Source organism: Nyctereutes procyonoides, unplaced genomic scaffold (genome assembly GCF_905146905.1).
Source record: "Nyctereutes procyonoides isolate TBG_1078 unplaced genomic scaffold, NYPRO_anot_genome, whole genome shotgun sequence".
NCBI lineage: Eukaryota > Metazoa > Chordata > Mammalia > Carnivora > Canidae > Nyctereutes > Nyctereutes procyonoides.
In genome coordinates, this window is record NW_026575159.1 from 39395696 (window position 1) to 39413809 (window position 18114).

The 18114-nt window shown below is 33.5% G+C and overlaps 1 protein-coding gene across 1 annotated transcript in view; it reads left to right on the plus strand.

Moving 5' to 3' along the window:
* Positions 1-18114, plus strand: part of GBE1 (1,4-alpha-glucan branching enzyme 1) — a 262520-nt gene that overhangs the window by 35493 nt on the left and 208913 nt on the right. The window contains exon 3 of the mRNA XM_055314062.1: positions 13186-13355. Coding sequence (XP_055170037.1) covers positions 13186-13355 — 170 coding nt within the window. The remainder of the gene's footprint in view (positions 1-13185; positions 13356-18114) is intronic.

The window sequence follows — 18114 nt, forward strand, 5'->3', positions numbered from 1 at the left end:
TTTAAAATCCTGTTTCTGATACAAATACTGTAAAATTTCATTTATTTTTGGAACTTAAGGAATAAAACAAATGAGAAAAGGAAGAAAAAGAGAGAAAAACAAACCAAAAAACAGACTCTTAACTAGAGAGAACAAACTGATGGTTAGCAGAGGGGAGCTGGATGGGGTGTGAGTGAAATCAGTGATGGGGAATAAAGAGTACACTTATGGTGAGCACTTAGTAATGTATTAAGAGTGTCGAATCACTGTATTATATGCCTGAAACTACTATAACACTGTATGTTAACTACACTGGAATTAAATTAAAAAAAATTGGTTCTGACAATAACTTGCTGAGTGATCTTGATCAAGTTGCTTAGTCTCTGATGCTTGAGTTCTTCCTCATTTTTGTGTAATATAGAGTTTCCAGCACATAGAATTGAGAGAATTAAATGAAATATTGTTTGTAGAGAACTTGGCACAATGCTAGGTACATGGTAAGTGCTCAGGAATAATTAACAGTTATTGTTGAAATCTCCCCAGGCTACTAAGACAATTGTCTGTGATTGTAAATGCCTCATGGTGAAATTTACTGAGGGAACCATTTATTCAGTCAGTATATCTTAATGGATGCTGTACTAGATGTTGAGGATGTAAAATTAAACAAAAGATGATCGTTGGCTTTATGGTACCCATAATCTGGTGGAGAAAAACGTCAGCAGGGAAATTTGTAAAACTGTATAATTATACCATTGGGACAGTTTGGCCAGAGCTCTTTGTGAACTCTGCCTTGGAAATGGTTGGCCCATGAGCAATGAGAAATCTATGAGTTCACAATTCCAGTGGTTTTGATTATGAGTAGGCCATATTAATTATGAGTAACACTGTGTGATCTGGCCACAGCATTTTGGGAGCATCAAATTAGGAAACAGTGGCCCATAAGCAATAAGAGTCCTAGATGAATTTGAAGCTTCCATTTTACTGATGTTGAATAAGCTACCAAATTAAGCTTCAGGGTGGCATAAACAGATTTGCTTGCACTTAAATGGAATATAACGTTGGGTTTTCTTGCAGATCTGCTTATAGCATTATGGTCTTGGTTAGAGTAGTTTAATTTGGTGCAGGGTCTCTTGGTAATATGGTAAGTCAAATTTATAAATGTTCTTTTACATCCATACTTCATTATAAACTTACAGAGTAATATAGCTCAATAATAGCGAAGTACTTTAATCTCAATCTCAGTTTGGAAATATTTAAAAGAATAAAATATGTAATTTGGAAGAAATAGTTAACTGGGACACATAAACAATATAGCAGACCACCCTACACAAACTATACAATGGTTGCAGATCTATCCTGTTCAGTCTGTTTTAGGTCATTGAATGTAAAAAAAAAGAAATTTTCATGTGTGTGTATTTTTTATATATGATTTTATATAAATGCATAATATATATGTGTATATATAAGCATATAATGCACACAATATATTTATAGTATGGATATATCGATGGATAGAAAGAAACTTGGATTTTTTTTTTTTTTTAACTTAAAAGAGATCTTGCCAATATGTTGGAAGTCACTGTGAAAGCTCTTTGATCTTTTGGTTTTGTAGCTGACAGAATTTTGAAACCTTTGTCTCCCTCAGTAAAGGCAAAGAACTGTCAGGGTATTTGATAGACCTTTGATATTTCATGGCTATTTAGTGCAAAAGATATGGATTTTTTTGTTGGAGATATATATATATATATATATATATAGGCTATATATAGGCTATATATATATAGCCTATATAGGCTATATATATATATCTTCTTGGATTCTTTGATATATATTAGTATAGTGTGTTCTATGCCATTGTCAAAATGAAAATTGATTCATTTATCCTGTTTCAAATATTAAAAACATTCACAAGGATAAAGTTCATGGCTATCTGGCTATATTTACTAAATTCAAGACTGTGATTGGATTTGTTAATTTTTTTTTTTTTTTGTTAATTTGTTTTCAAGTGCTAGTATCTGATCTTTAGCAATTTTTTAGCTTAAAAAAAAAGTGTTAGTTTTTATCGTACAATTGATATAATTACCATCCAGTTTGAAACATATATATCAGAGGTATAAATAGTATCTGTTTGCATATTTTACTTTAGTAAATGAATTCAGATTCATTGTGACAGATACATCCACTCCCCAGATAAAAATTTCCAGGCATTTAGAATCCAGGACCACTGTAATTTCTGCTCTTTTTAGGCTTTAAAAAATAAATTTACAAAATGCTTTCTGGATTTATTCAGTGTAAAGATGATGAGTTTTATTTTTTTTTAAGTGAGTTTTCTGATGATTTTATTTTTTGACCATTTATACCACACTTAGAACAAAAGGATTTTTTTCCTTCAGAAGTTTAGCGTATTAAAATTATTTAGCAAATATTAAATAATTCAAATTTAGTACAAAGTCCTAATCAACTGGGAAACTGTAAACTGCAAAATGTATTGGGTAGTATTATGGCTAATGGTTAAGGTCAGATACTCTGGAAACAAAATCTTGGATTTACATTTCATCTTCACGCGCTTTATAGCTGTGTAACCTTGGCAAAATTATTTAACCTCTTGTTTCTTCATCTGTACCATGAGACTGACAGTAGTTTCCCTCATACTGGGTTATTGTGAGAGTGTAAGTAAGTTACTACTTAACAGAACCTAGAACATAGTAAATACTTCATGAGGTTACGGATTATCATTTATGATTTGTGATATTTATAATTATAATTTTTTTCTGTTGACAGACTTTTTCTTGTTTTATTTGCTGTGTGTTTTACATTTCATAGATGGCTTATATGCTGCTTAAAATATTTTAAGAAAAAAATATAGGGACACCTGGGTGGCTCAGTGGTTGAGCGTCTGCCTTCAGCTCAGGGTGTGATCCTGGGTTTAGGGATCCAGTCCCACATGGGGCTCCAAGGAGCCTGTTTCTTCCTCTGCCTATGTCTCTGCTGTTCTCTCTGTCTCTCATGAATAAATAAATAAAATCTCTAAAAATAGATATATATATATTTATATCACTTGCACAATGGTAAAATATACCCTTTTTGGCATATGTGGGAGATGCCTAAAATAGCCTTTGTATTGAAATGTGTTTTTTACTTTCTTGGTTGGAATTAGGACCCAACTTTGAATCAGAGAAGATTAGAGTATGAATTCCAGTTTCTTAGCCCTGGATGGAACTTTTCAATTCAGCTTCCTCAGTTTTACCAGAGGAAGTTGAAGCTTTGGGTGGTTATCTTAACTGAAGTTCATATGTCAAATGCTGTAGATTCCGTCTAGAACCTGTGTCTTTTGACTTCTTAACCTCCCTCTCTGTTTTGGTGAGTAAAGAACTTTTGACAGTGTTTGAGTAACAATGACATTCATATTAAGAGATGAAAAGACTTAACCATCATTGATTTTAATCTGTTGATACGGTGAGTCATGTTAGGAAGAAGATTCTGGTGGTGATTGGGAAGATTGGAATTGCTTCCCAGCAGATTAGTTGCCCATATGTTCTCAGTAACATAGCTTTTTGTGTAGGTTGTGGTCTCCATCATCATCTAACCCAAACCTGTGGTCTTTGCCATATCATTCTTCCAAAAAGAGAAAGCTGACCACAGAACAGAATGTTATTTGAGCCAGGAGCTGTTGAAACATTAAGTTAGATTTCTTCCTAGAAATCAGTAGACTAAGACTGTGTTAGCTCATGTTTCATATTACACGAGAGAAAATAAACTGAAAGGTCAGTTGAACAGTTACAGCATTGCCCTTTTCCAAGGTAATCAGCAGAGCATGTAGCAAAGACGTGAACAGGAGCGTGACTGGAAAGAGAGTGGCTGATAAAGAGGCTGGCTGCTCAAAGTGCTTGGGACAATACTTGACACTTCCAGGCCTGACCAGATGGGCCGTCTCACAGGGCTTACCTTCAGTAATTCTGATTTATTACATTCACATGATATTTTTTTCCTAGTTAGGCAGTCAGGTTTTCACATTGCCAGAAGACCCCAGAAATTTTAATATTGACCATTAATCATACCTTGGTAAAATGCAAGGGCAATATATTATTAATTTGTTTGCAACCAAGAGACAAGGCACAATGATTAAAATTAATTTCTAGCTACATTTTGTTAATTTATTCTAATTAATTAATCTGTTAAGAAGTGAAAATATGTTTACATTAATGGCTATATTGTAGGCTTTTTAAATTGTGTGATTAAATATCATTTCATTATCTTAAATGTAGGATTCTAGAAATAAGTATTTTATTATTAAAATAAATAGGGTATTGCATATGGCTCAGTAACACCACTGAGCAGAGTATTTCTAGTTTTTCATTGATTAAGAATATTTCATGTTTTTGGTTTTGTAGGATTTAGAACTGGCAGGATCTCAGCAATAACTTCCCCTCGACCCCTTCACCTCTATGATTGAGAGCCAGAATTAGGAAAGAAGATTTAACAAATAACAACCACTATTTACTTTCAGGACCGTATTTAAATAGTAGCAACTAACTTTTAAGAGTTAATTTTTAACATTTTGAAATGACCTCATTCCCTCTCTCCCCAAAAAAGAAGGGGTTAATGATTTCTATATAATCATGATTTCTACATCTATTTTATTAATTTGAAACTCAAAGTAGTCAAATTACACTTAGCTTTAGGTCAAGTAAGAATAAAATTATTTAATTTAAATAGCTTTAGATTTAAACAGCTTTTATTCTATAACATCATAAATAAGAGATCAACTATTTGTTCTTAAATGTGATCTGATGATATATTTATCGGATTGGCTCAGTGCATTTGATTGTGTTGTAGATACGATACAAAATGAATAAGGTTTTTTTGAAAAGGTTAAAATTAATACACTTAATGCTTGCTTATAATTGAATTAATATTTAGATTTTAGTATTGCACTATAATTAGCATGATAGAACTATTTGATTTTTTTGAATGTTTCATTGATTCTCTAATTAGAAATCCCTTTATTTTTTTAAAGAAATATGCCATAAGTAATTTATTTTTAATAAATTTATAAATAATTAATCCAGTTAACCCTTGAATAATGATGAGGTTAGGGGAACTAAATCCCTGCACAGTCAAAAATCAGCATCTAACTTTTGACTCCCATAGCTTACTACTATTGACTGAAAGCCTTACCAATAGTATAAACAATCTATTAACACGTATCCTGTATTGTATATATTATGTATTGTATTCTTACAATAAGGTAAGCCAGTGAAATAAATATTAAGAAAATCGTAGAGATGAGAAAATACATTTATAGCATTGTACTGATTATATATATATATATATATATATAAATAGCAATATATATATATATATATATATATAATTATATAAATAGCAGTATAAGTGGACCCACACAGTTCAAACCTATGTTGTTCAAAGGTTAACAGTAAGCACCACCCTGCCATCAGTGGGTGCTTTATTCTCTTTCTGCTTTATTACTGGGCAAGCTCTTCTCTCTTTATTCTCTTTCTGCTTTATTACTGGGCAAGCTGAACCTCTGAGATCATTAAGTAAAAAAAGCTAAGGGCAATTTGCTAATGGACCTATCAACTGAACCCTATTTTTTATTTTTTTAATTTCTTTTTAAAGATTTTATTTATTCATGAGAGACACAGAGAAGCAGAGACATAGGCAGAGAGAGAAACAGGCTCCCTCTGGGGAGCCTGATGTGGAACTTGATCCCAGGGCCCCAGGATCATGCCCTGAGTGGAAGCCAGACACTCAACCTCTGAACCACCCAGGTGTCCCGAACCTAATCTTTTATTTCTAAAGTCTGTTCTTTCTAGTATGTCATCATGCCTGGCACATAGTAGGTGGTCCATACCATTTAGTCTTAGGCTCATTCCATATGTGAAATCATTATTTTAATTAACATCAAGTCCCAATTGCATAAACAGAGGTATTGGTAAGAATTGTAATAGACAAACTACTTGAATAAAAACCACATACCTGTGTATGTTGATTAGTTCTAAAGCACAGAATGGTTTGCATTCATCTTTAAAAGTACTAACTGCTGAGGAGGTTGGCTCCTGGCAGTAGTTGCTGTCTTTATTGGGTCATCACATCCTCCGGGTTGCTGTTCACTTTTATGATTCTGTATATTGATCTTGATACAGCATCAAATTGATGAATCAGCTTCTTATGCGAGATCATGTATTTCTTTACAAAGATGGTTGTTTGGTCACACAGGACCTTTAGGAAGAAGGGGAAAGGATTTCTCTGAGGACTCCTTCCCATTTTCTAGATCTTACTGGTCAAAGTTTGTCCCGTGAAGCCTTTATTCCTCCACACATCCATGTTGTAGAATCTGACCTCCACTGGCAGTTGCTTGCAAGCCACAATCTCCATCAATCCAATAAAAGGAGTGCACGAAGCCTGGATGGCCAGTGGGACAGAGTGAGTCCATGAGTGTAGTCCAGTTACAGTGCATTGTAACTCTCTTATATTTTAAGAGACTCTTCTTTATGTTGATCTCAAATGCAGCAGTCATATTTAATACTTTTATTGGTGGTGTTTATTCATTTCATGCAAAGGTATCATACTAAGCATTTTTAGATGTAGTATCTCATTTGATTATCAAAGCAACCTTATGTGAAGTGGGTTCTGTTATTATTCTTAGATTAGGAAATTTATTAGTCTTAGTTATAGCTGGTAAGAGGTAGGATTGGGATTCAAATCCCAGCATAATAATTCTAATTTTAAACCTAAATCTAACCATTGTATCACTGTTACTCAGCCACAATCTGAATGTGTTAAGTGCTCACCAAAAATTTTTCATTGAGTACTTACTATGTGCTAATACTTTAGATGTTTGGTTACATCAGCATGCAAAACAGATAGTTTTTCCTTTCTTTGTGGAATTTATATTTTAGCTACTTCTGTTTTCTGGTTAAAAGCCTTTACCAGTGCCCTACGTAATGCTTTCCCGCTTTGCTTTTTGTTTTACTGTCTTCTACACATTATGAAGAATGTCTTGAAGCCATGGATGTTTTAATGTCTTTCATCTCTATGTTTGCAGTGCTTAGCATGGCAGTGTATCTATAGTAGATGTTCAGTAATACATATGGAATAAATGGGTGGATTTTGCCACTCCTTGTTCATCTCCTTTACTTAAATGGTCGCATCTCTGGTGTTTCCTGATAGGTGAAGTTGTGTATACACTTAATTGATTAGAGATTAGGAGAGTGATAGAGATTTTTAAATGGAAGCATGGAAATGCATATATTTGTTGATTATGACATTTAAACATTTAAAAAGAAGGAAAAGCATTCAAAAATAAGAAACCACATGTAGTATGATACCAATCTTAAAATTATTTTAATTAATCAATCTTGTATAGCAGAAGAGTCTACAGTTCCCTGTGCTTTTAATATTGAGTCTATTTTTTTAAAAGATAGATAGATAGATAGATTTACAGATTTATTTATTTATTTATTTATGATAGACATAGAGAGAGAGAGAGAGACGGGAGGAGGGAGAAGCAGGCTCCATGCTGGGAGCCCGACGCGGGACTCGATCCCGGGACTCCAGGATCGCGCCCTGGGCCAAAGGCAGCTGCTAAACCACTGAGCCACCCAGTCTATGACTCCCCTATTGAGTCTATTTTAATAAACATTTCATTAAATATGGACTCTGCCTACCAAAATTCATCCTTCATATTACTCCCTTTAAAACCTGTCTTTGATCATATCAATTGTCTCCTTTTTAAAGTCTTTAAGGGTTTTGTTTTTTGTTTTATTGTCTAGTTGAAAACTGTCTTTTCCATCCTGATTGGCTTCTAGATTCCTACCTGTTCTCTTGCTCTGGTTACACACAGCTTCTTGTCATGTCAACAAGAACCTCCCAGTTTTTACACATGTAATGTTCTTCTCTGTCTTTAGCTTTCAAAATATACTACTTATCCTTCAAGATACAGTATAAAGCCTTTTCAACCTCCTCTTCTCTCACTAATTCCTTCTGGTGTCTTGCTTACTCCCTAGTTAATTTACTTATCCCAGTCGTCTTCTGTGGTGAATTGAACACTCTTCCATTGCACTAATGAGCTTCTAAAGGGAAGGATTTTTATTTTATGTAACTGAATTATTTGTACACAATAAATACTTGTGTTCTGTAATAAATATTTTGCATTTTTGTTGTAGAATATTTATCCTTAATTAAGAGACATAAACTGTTCACTTTAAAGTTTCAAATACCTAAATCTTCACTTGACAGTTTTAATATGTCGATAATTTTGCATATTCTGGATAGTTTTCACCTGAGAGGAAAGTTTCTACGAGAAATCTTGAAGTCTTTTTAAAGACTGATTTAAAAAGCTATTTTTTTCTTTCAAAAATCCCATTCACCCCTCTTTTAACCATATTTCTCCTTTTTTAGCTATTAAAAATCCCTGTTGAGCTTTTGCTTCTGTGCTTTTTCTTGCCTCTAACCCAAGTCTCCCTGGGGAAGCAAATGACAATATAAAATCTTGAAAACTAAGCTAGCAGGAATGGAATTTCCCCCATGGGTTCCTTAGGTTTCAAGACCACTCAGAAACACTCAAGAAAGGATTCTACATCCTAGACATTTCTAGATAATGTATGATCCATCTTCCTTGACTTATCTCCTATGTTCTCAACTCTGCCTGAAATTAGAAATTCAGTACTGATCTAAGATGAACTATCTTCCAGGAAAGCAAAGATTTCAGTTTGTTTCATTTTTTCCCCCTCAATTTATCTCTTGCTACTTCTGTAAAATAACCATTTTTCCCCAGTCAACCCAATCTATTTAGTTTTTTCCCCAAACTTTCCATAATCCATACATTAAAGTCAATATAGAATACTTAGTAAGTGTTATGTGTTACTATGCCTTTATTTATAATTTCCATAGCAGGAAAAAAGATGGTAAGATTCTCAAACACTTTTGGAATTAAGGGGAAAAATCCTTAATGTTTGCTGATAATTAACAGGTGTATTAAAATCTAAATAAGTGCTATAAATTAAAAAGCATTTTACAGCATTGCTTCTCACCGAGTGGAGAAAAGTTGTAGCCAACAATTACTGAGCACTTGCTGGCTACTGTGGGCATGGCTCCCAGTGTGATTTTATTAATTCGTTAGAGCCTATAATGTTTTCCCTGTTTAACAGGGGAAGAAACTAAGGAAAAAGGAGATAATTGTTCGAAATCACATATAGTATATAACAGTGTTAGGATACAGCCTACACTTTATTTCTAAAGACTAAGCTGATTCTCTTAATTAAAAGATTAATAGCTTTATGAATGAAACTTTAAGGACTTTCTTTAAATAGAAAATGTGACATTTAATTTGAGATTTTGGTCTCTTGACTCACTTCAAGTATACCTTTTGTAATGAATGATGCTTCACTCTCTCTTGCTTTTTACCTTCTCGACCTTGGACAACTTAACATATTTATCTGTACCTCCGTTTCTTCCTTTGTAAAAAGGATTAAAAACATCAATGTAGAGATCAAATCTGATGATATTTATAGCGTTTTATATCTGCACAAAATGCTAGTTGCTGTACTAACTTCATTTTATGTTCTTTGGTTACTAAGAATTTGACCTAGTTTTTAAATATCCTATAAATTCATAGCAAAATATTAAGAGAGATGACTGTAGTAGGAGAGGGCACAGGCATGATGAGCTTGCTGTATCCTCAGGCATTTTCTTTTTTGAGCCACAGTGATTTCAAAGTGGAATGTGTATTTCTGTATCAGAAGCTATAGGGCTGACCTTGAGGGAAGTCAAGATATTTAGGTAAAGTAATATAACACTATAATCCTGTTTCTGTTGAAATTTTGGTAAATGAGACATTTGTACATATTTTATGAAAGTTCTTATGAATGATCTTTTTTTAACTTAAACCTTAAATCTGAAGTGTGTTTTTAAGATATTAGGCTCATATTAACAATAAAATTATTGCCACATTTGTTTAATCTCCCAGAGTTTTTTCTTTTTTCATCGCTAATCTTCCTTGTATTATGTATATATGTGTTTGTATTCTTTTCACCCTAAGTCCAACTTAATTTTGTTGATTGGTCCTTACTGTTTATCATTTTTTTGAATGTTGTTACTATGTTGTTTAATATGGGTTAGAGTTTTCATACACTCAAGAATTATAGCTGAATGATAAATTTGTAACAAGTAAAAACAAAACAAAAAAACAAAAAACGCATTTTCTCATAGAACTCTAAGAATATGAGAGGGTTTGCATATTAATATCTCATATCTATAGACCTTTTTTGTTTTGTTTTTTGTTTGTTTGTTTTTGGTTCAGGTCAGTATTTTAAGGATTTTTGAAACATTGCCAGTGTTCAAATTTGGAGGGTTCTTAGAAAAATCTCAGATTTTTTTTTTTTTTTTTTGGTTCTTGAATACTTTGATCTGGCAAATTACGCTTGGTAACGATGGGCTCAGGTATTAAGGGAAGCTTTTGTTTTCCATGGGGTTTGTACTTACCATCTTACCAGAGTTCCTTTCTATATTATTTTCCATACTCTAAGGCCAACCTCATCTTTTCTCATCAGGCTTGCACTTTTGTGTTTCTTATGTGGGGCAGCTTCTCATATATGTGATATCTGTCTGGTTCCTGTGGATGGTTCAGTTTGTGTCCCCGGGAGTAAGGACTGTTAGTGAAACTGGGGTTACGCCATTTTGTTAAAAATCTAATTTGTTTTAGTTCATGGATTAAATATAATTTTTATACTTATAAAACCATGGATGTGCACATATGTGTGGATGTGAGTGCACTTGTACGTATTGGGTAGATATACAATACAAAAGGACAACTCAATACCAAAGACCCCCAAATAATCTGATTGAAAATGTGCAGAGGACATGAATAGACATTTTTCTAAAGAAGACATACAGATAGCCAACAGGTTATGAAAAGATGCTCATGAAAAGATGCTCAACATCACTAATCATCAGGGAAGTGCAAATCAAAACCATGAGATTTCTTACACCTGTCAGAATGGCTAGTATCAAAAAGACATATAACAAGTGTTGATAGTGATGTGAAGAAAAAGGAAGCCTTGTGTACTATTGGTGAGAATGTAAATTGGTGCAGCCACTGTGGAAAATAGTATGGAGGGTCCTCAAAAAATTAAAAATAGAAACAACATATGATTCATTAATTCTACCACTGGATATTATACAAAGAAAACAGAAAGACCAATTCAAAAAAATATATACACCCTATGTTTACTACAGTGTTATTTACAATACCTGAAGTATGGAAGCAACCTATTTGTCCATCAGTAGGTAAATGAACAAGGAAAAAGTGATGTGTACATACATCCACAATGGAATATTAGTCATGAAAAGAGATTATAAGATCTTGCCATTTGTGACAACATGGATAGACCTGAGGGTATTAGCTACTAATGAAATAAGTCAGAGAGAGACAAAAACCTTATGATTTCATGTATATGTGAAATATAAAAAATAAATGAACAAAAAGAAATAGACATAAAAATACAGAGAAATACAAAAGGGGGTCAAAATATTTCACCCACGCCTACCACTCCTATAGGCCACCTCACTCCATTGATCTGATTATGTGGTACATTTCTTACTGTCATTGAAGCAAATGTGGTGACTGTGGTGGTGGTAGGAAGTCTTAAGGCCCCCGTCTACCTCAGGCCATTGGAACCCCACCCCTCGAACTGAGAAAAAGGCCCTGTGAAAAAGGATCTGTATCTGTATCATAACTATATCTATATTTTCTTTATGCAAATATATGCTTTTCAGAATACTATTTTATAACTTCTTTCTCTAAAAGTAATCTGTTTTGGGCATCTTTGCATATCAGCCCACTTCTCTCTACTTCTTCCTCCTTCTCCTCCTTCTTCCTCCTCCTCTTCCTTCTCCCCCACTTCCTCCTCCTCCTCCTCCTCCTCCTCTCTTCTTCTTCTTCTTCTTCTTCTTCTTCTTCTTCTTCTTCTTCTTCTTCTTCTTCTTCTTCTTCTTCTTCTTCTTCGATTTTATTTATCTGATAGCACAAATAGGGGGATCAGCAGGGAGAGAGAGAAGCAGGCTCCCTGCTGAGCAGGGAGCCCAATGTGGGGCTCCATCCCAGGGCCCTGGGATCATGACCTGAGCTGAAGGCAGATGGTTAACTGACTGAGGCACTCAGGGGCCCCTCTATCTCATTCTTAATGACTCATATAATTTATTGTTTGAATGTTCCACAATTTATTCAGCTAGTCTTCCAGTTGCTGATCTGGTAGGTTATTTCCCATGGTTTGGTGTTGTAAATAGTGCCATAATGATTATCACTGTGTACATAAATGTCATTGCTTCCTTGTTCTAATCTGTTGGTATTAGTGACAATAGTAACATTTTTTAAGTGTAGCTGTATGGACTCTGTGGATCTGGGAGAGGGCCAGGAACAACTATGTGCTACTTTTGGTCCTACTTGGGAAGGAATCTTCAATTTCTTCTCATGGCCACTAGTTTTTACAGTTTGACATGATGTAGCATATTCTTCCCATGCTTAGTTGCTATATGCAGAACTTGGCAGAGTACAGCCTATAGACCAATTTTGGCCAATAACTGTTTCAAAAATAATGTGTTATTGGCATCAGTCATACTCATTCATTTACATGTTGTCTACAGCTGTTTTCATGCTTCAGAGAGATAGTTGAGTATTTGTGAAATGGACCAACTATATACCCTTTAACAGTAAAAGTGTGCCAAACCCTGTTGTAGGGTAATTTTATTTATCTTGCTGGCTTTTGACTATTTTTTTTTTTTTTATTTTCTTAGGGGTTAGAAGAGAGAGACATATAGGGAGACACATAGGGAGGCTCCTTCATTATACTTTTTTGACATAGAAGTTGCTATAATGCTGATTTTTAAAATTTCATGGAACATATAGAACAATCATATTTTCTCTCTTATACCAAAGTGCATGAAATTGCCAAAAAATGTTAGATTAGTTCAGTTTAAGAATGGTTTTATTCTATGAGGTAACTGCTACCTATATGTGAAATTTTTCACATTATTCCTCTTTAATATCTTTTTTCTTTCTTTTTCTGAATAAGAGTAAATAAAGCATTTCTTTTCCTGAATAAGAATAAATAAAGCATTAATTACAGTAGCTTTCCTGGAAGACGATTTTATTTTCTAACTTCCTTCTTTTGCACTTTTTCAAAGGTATAAGCGGTTTAATGAGACTTTGAACAACATTGGAGAGAACGAAGGTGGTATTGATAAATTTTCCAGAGGTTATGAATCATTTGGTGTCCACAGATGTGCTGATGGCGGTTTATACTGCAAAGAATGGGCTCCAGGAGCAGAAGGAGTTTTTCTTACTGGAGACTTTAGTAAGTGTTTGAAAGATTTAAAGTTGGTTATACTATTTCATTTAAAAACATAAATTTGTTATATTTCATATATTTATATGAAAATTAATGATTACAAATATCTGACTTTTCAGATAGAGCTATATGATTTGTTAAGTCTTTACGTTCACGTGGTACTGGTGTTCTTGCTGAAATGTAATGCATGTGTTCCTGAAAAACTTTTATGTTCTGTAAAATCATATACTAAAAGTAAGAGTTTATGAGAAAAATAGTGCGAGGCAGACTGCTCGAAATTTATCCGACTTTGTTAGGAAGCCCTGACAATATCAATAGCAATCTGGTAAAAATACTGGTGTAAGTTAAATCTCCACTAGCATTTGCACCTGGTTAGCTGGCATTGTAGTTCTTAGAACCTTTAGAGCCTAATATCCTTTTTTGAGACCTCAGTAAAAGTAGGCATCTAGGGATCCCTGGGTGGCGCAGCGATTTAGCGCCTGCCTTTGGCCCAGGGCGCGATCCTGGAGACCCGGGATCGAATCCCACGTCGGGCTCCTGGTGCATGGAGCCTGCTTCTCCCTCTGCCTATGTCTCTGCCTCTCTCTCTCTCTCTCTGTGACTATCATAAATAAAAAAAAAAAAATTAAAAGTAGGCATCTAATCTAGAGGATAAACTTCATCACTCCGTTCTTTTTATTTTTGTTTTCTGTTTTTTATAATATAATCTCAATTTTTTTTTTGTAACAAGTATCTTCTCAGCCTTCTTATTTGCCGCATCAGTTTCATTAGGCAGGTAACCCTATGGAAAGCATAGTTGATCTAGACAGCAGGGTTCTAGCTTACAGTCCAGTGGAAGAGGGACCTGTATGTAAATAACTATAATATAATTTGCTCAGTTTTATTCTATTGGTATAAATAAATTACTATAATAGTGACAAGGTAGAAAACTCAGTTTTGGAAGTAGAATAATGATAAATAGGTCTTGGCAAAATGTTCATAATACAAGGAAATATCAGAATAATTATCATCCTTTGGTGTTGTGAGAGTACTGTAGTATTTAAAAGTTGATTTTATCAGCTTTAAAGGTCGATATGCTAGTATATTCCATTTATATAACATTCTAGAATTGGCAAAGCTTTAAGGACAGAAGACAGAGTTTTTAGGATTTGGAGGTAGGAGTTGTGAGTTGATTACAAAGGATCACTTTTTGGGGCGATGAAAATATTTTATGTCCCAGTTATGCTGGTTGTTACATGACTGCATACATTTATCAAAATTTATAGACCTATACACTTAAAAGAGTATATTTTATGCATGCAAATTATACCTTAAAAAAAGCTGACTTTTAAAAAGTTTTGATTTTATATATGTTGCCTAAAAGTGTACTAATAGAAATATAATGTAAGCCACATATGTAATTCAGAACTTTTAGTAGCCATATTAAAAAAGTAAAAGGATGGGACACCTGGATGGCTCAGTGGTTGAGCGTCTGCCTTTGGCTCAGGGCATGATCCTGGAGTCCCAGGATCGAGTCCTGCATCGGGCTTCCTGAATGGAGCCTGCTTCTCCCTCTGCCTGTGTCTCTGCCTCTCTCTCTGTGTCTCTAATGAGTAAATAAATAAAATCTTAAAAAAAATAAATTAAAAAGTAAAAGGACAGTTGAATGAATTTTAATAATGAAAAATTTTATTTAATCCAGTATATCAAAATATTTTAATATTAATATAATTGGTATAAAATTCATTGTGCTATTTTTGTTCTTTTGCATTCGTTTAGCTCTGATATTTTTTCATTGGCAATACTTGATCTATATTTAGATTTAATAAAATTTTCAGTGTAACAATACCCAAGTTTTTTCCAATATTATTAAAAGTGCTAGTTAATGGAGTTGAATAATAGTTTTAAAATTTAAATTTAATAAAGTAAAATTAAATAAAATTTAAAATTCAGTTTCTCAGTTGCACTAACCTTATTTCAGGTGCTTAATGGCCACATGTGTCTACTGGCTCCTCTATTGGAAAACACAAGTCTAAGGACTTCAGTACCCCAAATTAGATGAGGCCTGTTTCTTCAGAGTTATTGAAAACTTCAGGGAAAGTTTTGAGAAAGACCATGTGATCTGCTGACTTAGATTGTTTTGTTTGCCTGATGAAAATTATGAAATTATATAAAATTATGGGGATAAGAGACTTCTTAAATTATTGTTAAAATAGTCATTAATAATTTTTTTCTTACAGACATTAATATTTCTTCATCTTCTTTATACAATTGCTTTGACTAGTATTTTTTTGTTAAAAGACTATTTAGATATCAACCTATCTTTAAGGCACTTTTTGGCATTCTATTTTATTACTTCTTTTTCCGGCCATTTATAAGACTGAGAAGTATTGATTGAGAATGTGCACAAGTTAATTTTTACATAGAGATACCAAGAGAACCTCAGTTAAAATTTGCTACCTGCGTTAGGTACCCCCTCTCACATAAAACCACTAGGTAGGTTTTAGAAACATAAAAATATGGGAAAGGAACTATATGAAAATTAGATTTAGGAACTAGCATAGGGATTACTGCTGATTTATTACAAATTGTGCCTTGTAATTATAGTTGGGCCATATGTGCATTTGGAGAACTGCATTTTGAAATTTTCTTTAGGATATAATGCTTATATATTTAAAGTATAATAATTAAAAAAATTTGTAAACAGAAAACTAAAAATTATCTGCTTATTTTAATGTTAAAATGCCCTCTATTAAAAAAAATCTACCCTTTGTGAAGGTATATCACATAATTTAAAATCTCTCCATACTTGGGATAGCATTTGGTAAATTATTTTCATCAGCAAATGTTTACTTCATGTCCAAGAACATGAAGAACATCAGATTTAATCAATGAACCTCTATTTTTAGTGGAGAGTTGGGAAAAACTAAGATACGTGAAGTTGTGATAGAAAACTGGAACAGGCAGTATGCTGGGAAAATTTAAGTGACTAATCTCTTTTCTTATCTAGATGAAAATAGCTTTTCTGCCTAAAGTTACAGGCTCTGAGAGTCTCTGTATACATAAGATCTCAACTTGTTCTCACTAAGGAGTTTTCACTTGAAAAAGTTTGAAAATTAAGAGTAGAGTCAAGCTTTTAGGTTAATAATGCATTTAAAAGAATGTCTTTGGAAAAAAGTGTACCTGTGAGTAGTGAGCATTAATTTGTTATGATTGTGTAGAGCACAGAATTTTGATGATGATAACTTAGCTGAAAATGTACCCTAACATAACTGAGCTAGCCATGCCTTTAACACAAGGAATTCTATATTTTGCTTTTCCCTATTTACATTTTCTTTCCTTTTTTTTTCTTTAAGGAGAATTGAACAAGAAAAAAGTCATTTTTCTTTGTTGAGCTTTTTCTCAGGATCAAAAATAGATGACATAATTTTATTGTTAAGTCTTCTAATGCATAAATTTGTACTAAACCAAAAGGAAAAGAAAATGGATATTGATTAGCTAAACAGTTACAGTATCTTTTTTCATTACGAAATGCATATGAAGATTAATTAAAATCTTGTTCTTGGTAGTTTTGCTGATCATATTAAAATGTTCTAAAAAACATTTAAAAAATTTAAAACATTTAACTATATTCAGGACTGTATTCACATTTATCAACTGATGGGTTGACAACAATAGACTTAAAAGGTTCTATAGAATTAATCTCCAACTATAACACTGATCAGTTTTTAGAATTCTTTTTCCTTTAACACAGTTTCACTTTATATGTACTTGAAATACTGCTTTAAATAAAAACAATTGGTTCACCTATTGGCAGAGATTTAAAAAGTAACATAATTTTATTTATATTTTTACCATCAAAGTGTACTATAATTTAAAATATTCCTGGGGGGGATCCCTGGGTGGCGCAGCGGTTTGGCGCCTGCCTTTGGCCCAGGGCGCGATCCTGGAGACCCGGGATCGAATCCCACATCGGGCTTCCGGTGCATGGAGCCTGCTTCTCCCTCTGCCTGTGTCTCTGCCTCTCTCTCTCTCTGTGACTATCATAAATAAATAAAAAAAAATTAAAATATTCCTGGGATGGCTGGGTGGCTAAACAGTTGAGCATCTGCCTTTGGCTCAGGGCGTGATCCTGGGGTCCTAGGATGGAGTCTCACATTGGGTTCCCTGAGTGGAGCCTGCTTCTCCCTTTGCCTTTGTCTCTGCCTCTCTCTCTGTGTCTCTCATGAATAAATACATAAAATCTGTAAAAAAAAAATAAAAATAAAATACTGCTTTTGTAGCTACCTCTTCTCTCAATCCCCAAAGATAATAATATAAAATAGATCTTAAGACACCAGTAACAAAAACTTTATGTCTGCTAATAGTTAAATTGACTATTACTAATATATACCTGAAAATGGAAATTTTCTTAGAGTTTTTACCTACATGATTAGACATTTGTGGTATTTTTTCAGAAGAATTTAAAGAATGTCTAGACTTTAATTTTGTATTATGAAAAATTATAGTTGTAATCGAAATACTTTAGCTTACTGTGATGTCTTTCTCTTCTAATCATTTTAGAAAAGGACTGCACTCTGTTCTTTCTCTGGGCTTGTTCATAATATTGCTAGTAAATTCTTGTTGTTCTATTGTATTTTTTTGCCAGCTGATTTGAAGATATTTTAGATACAACTACTTAGAGCACTTAAATACAAACGATCTTTAAGGAGGAAATTGCCACGATTTGATATGTAAAAAAAAAAAAAGGTTTGAAATCATAGTTGAACTGTTGAAACACAGTTCT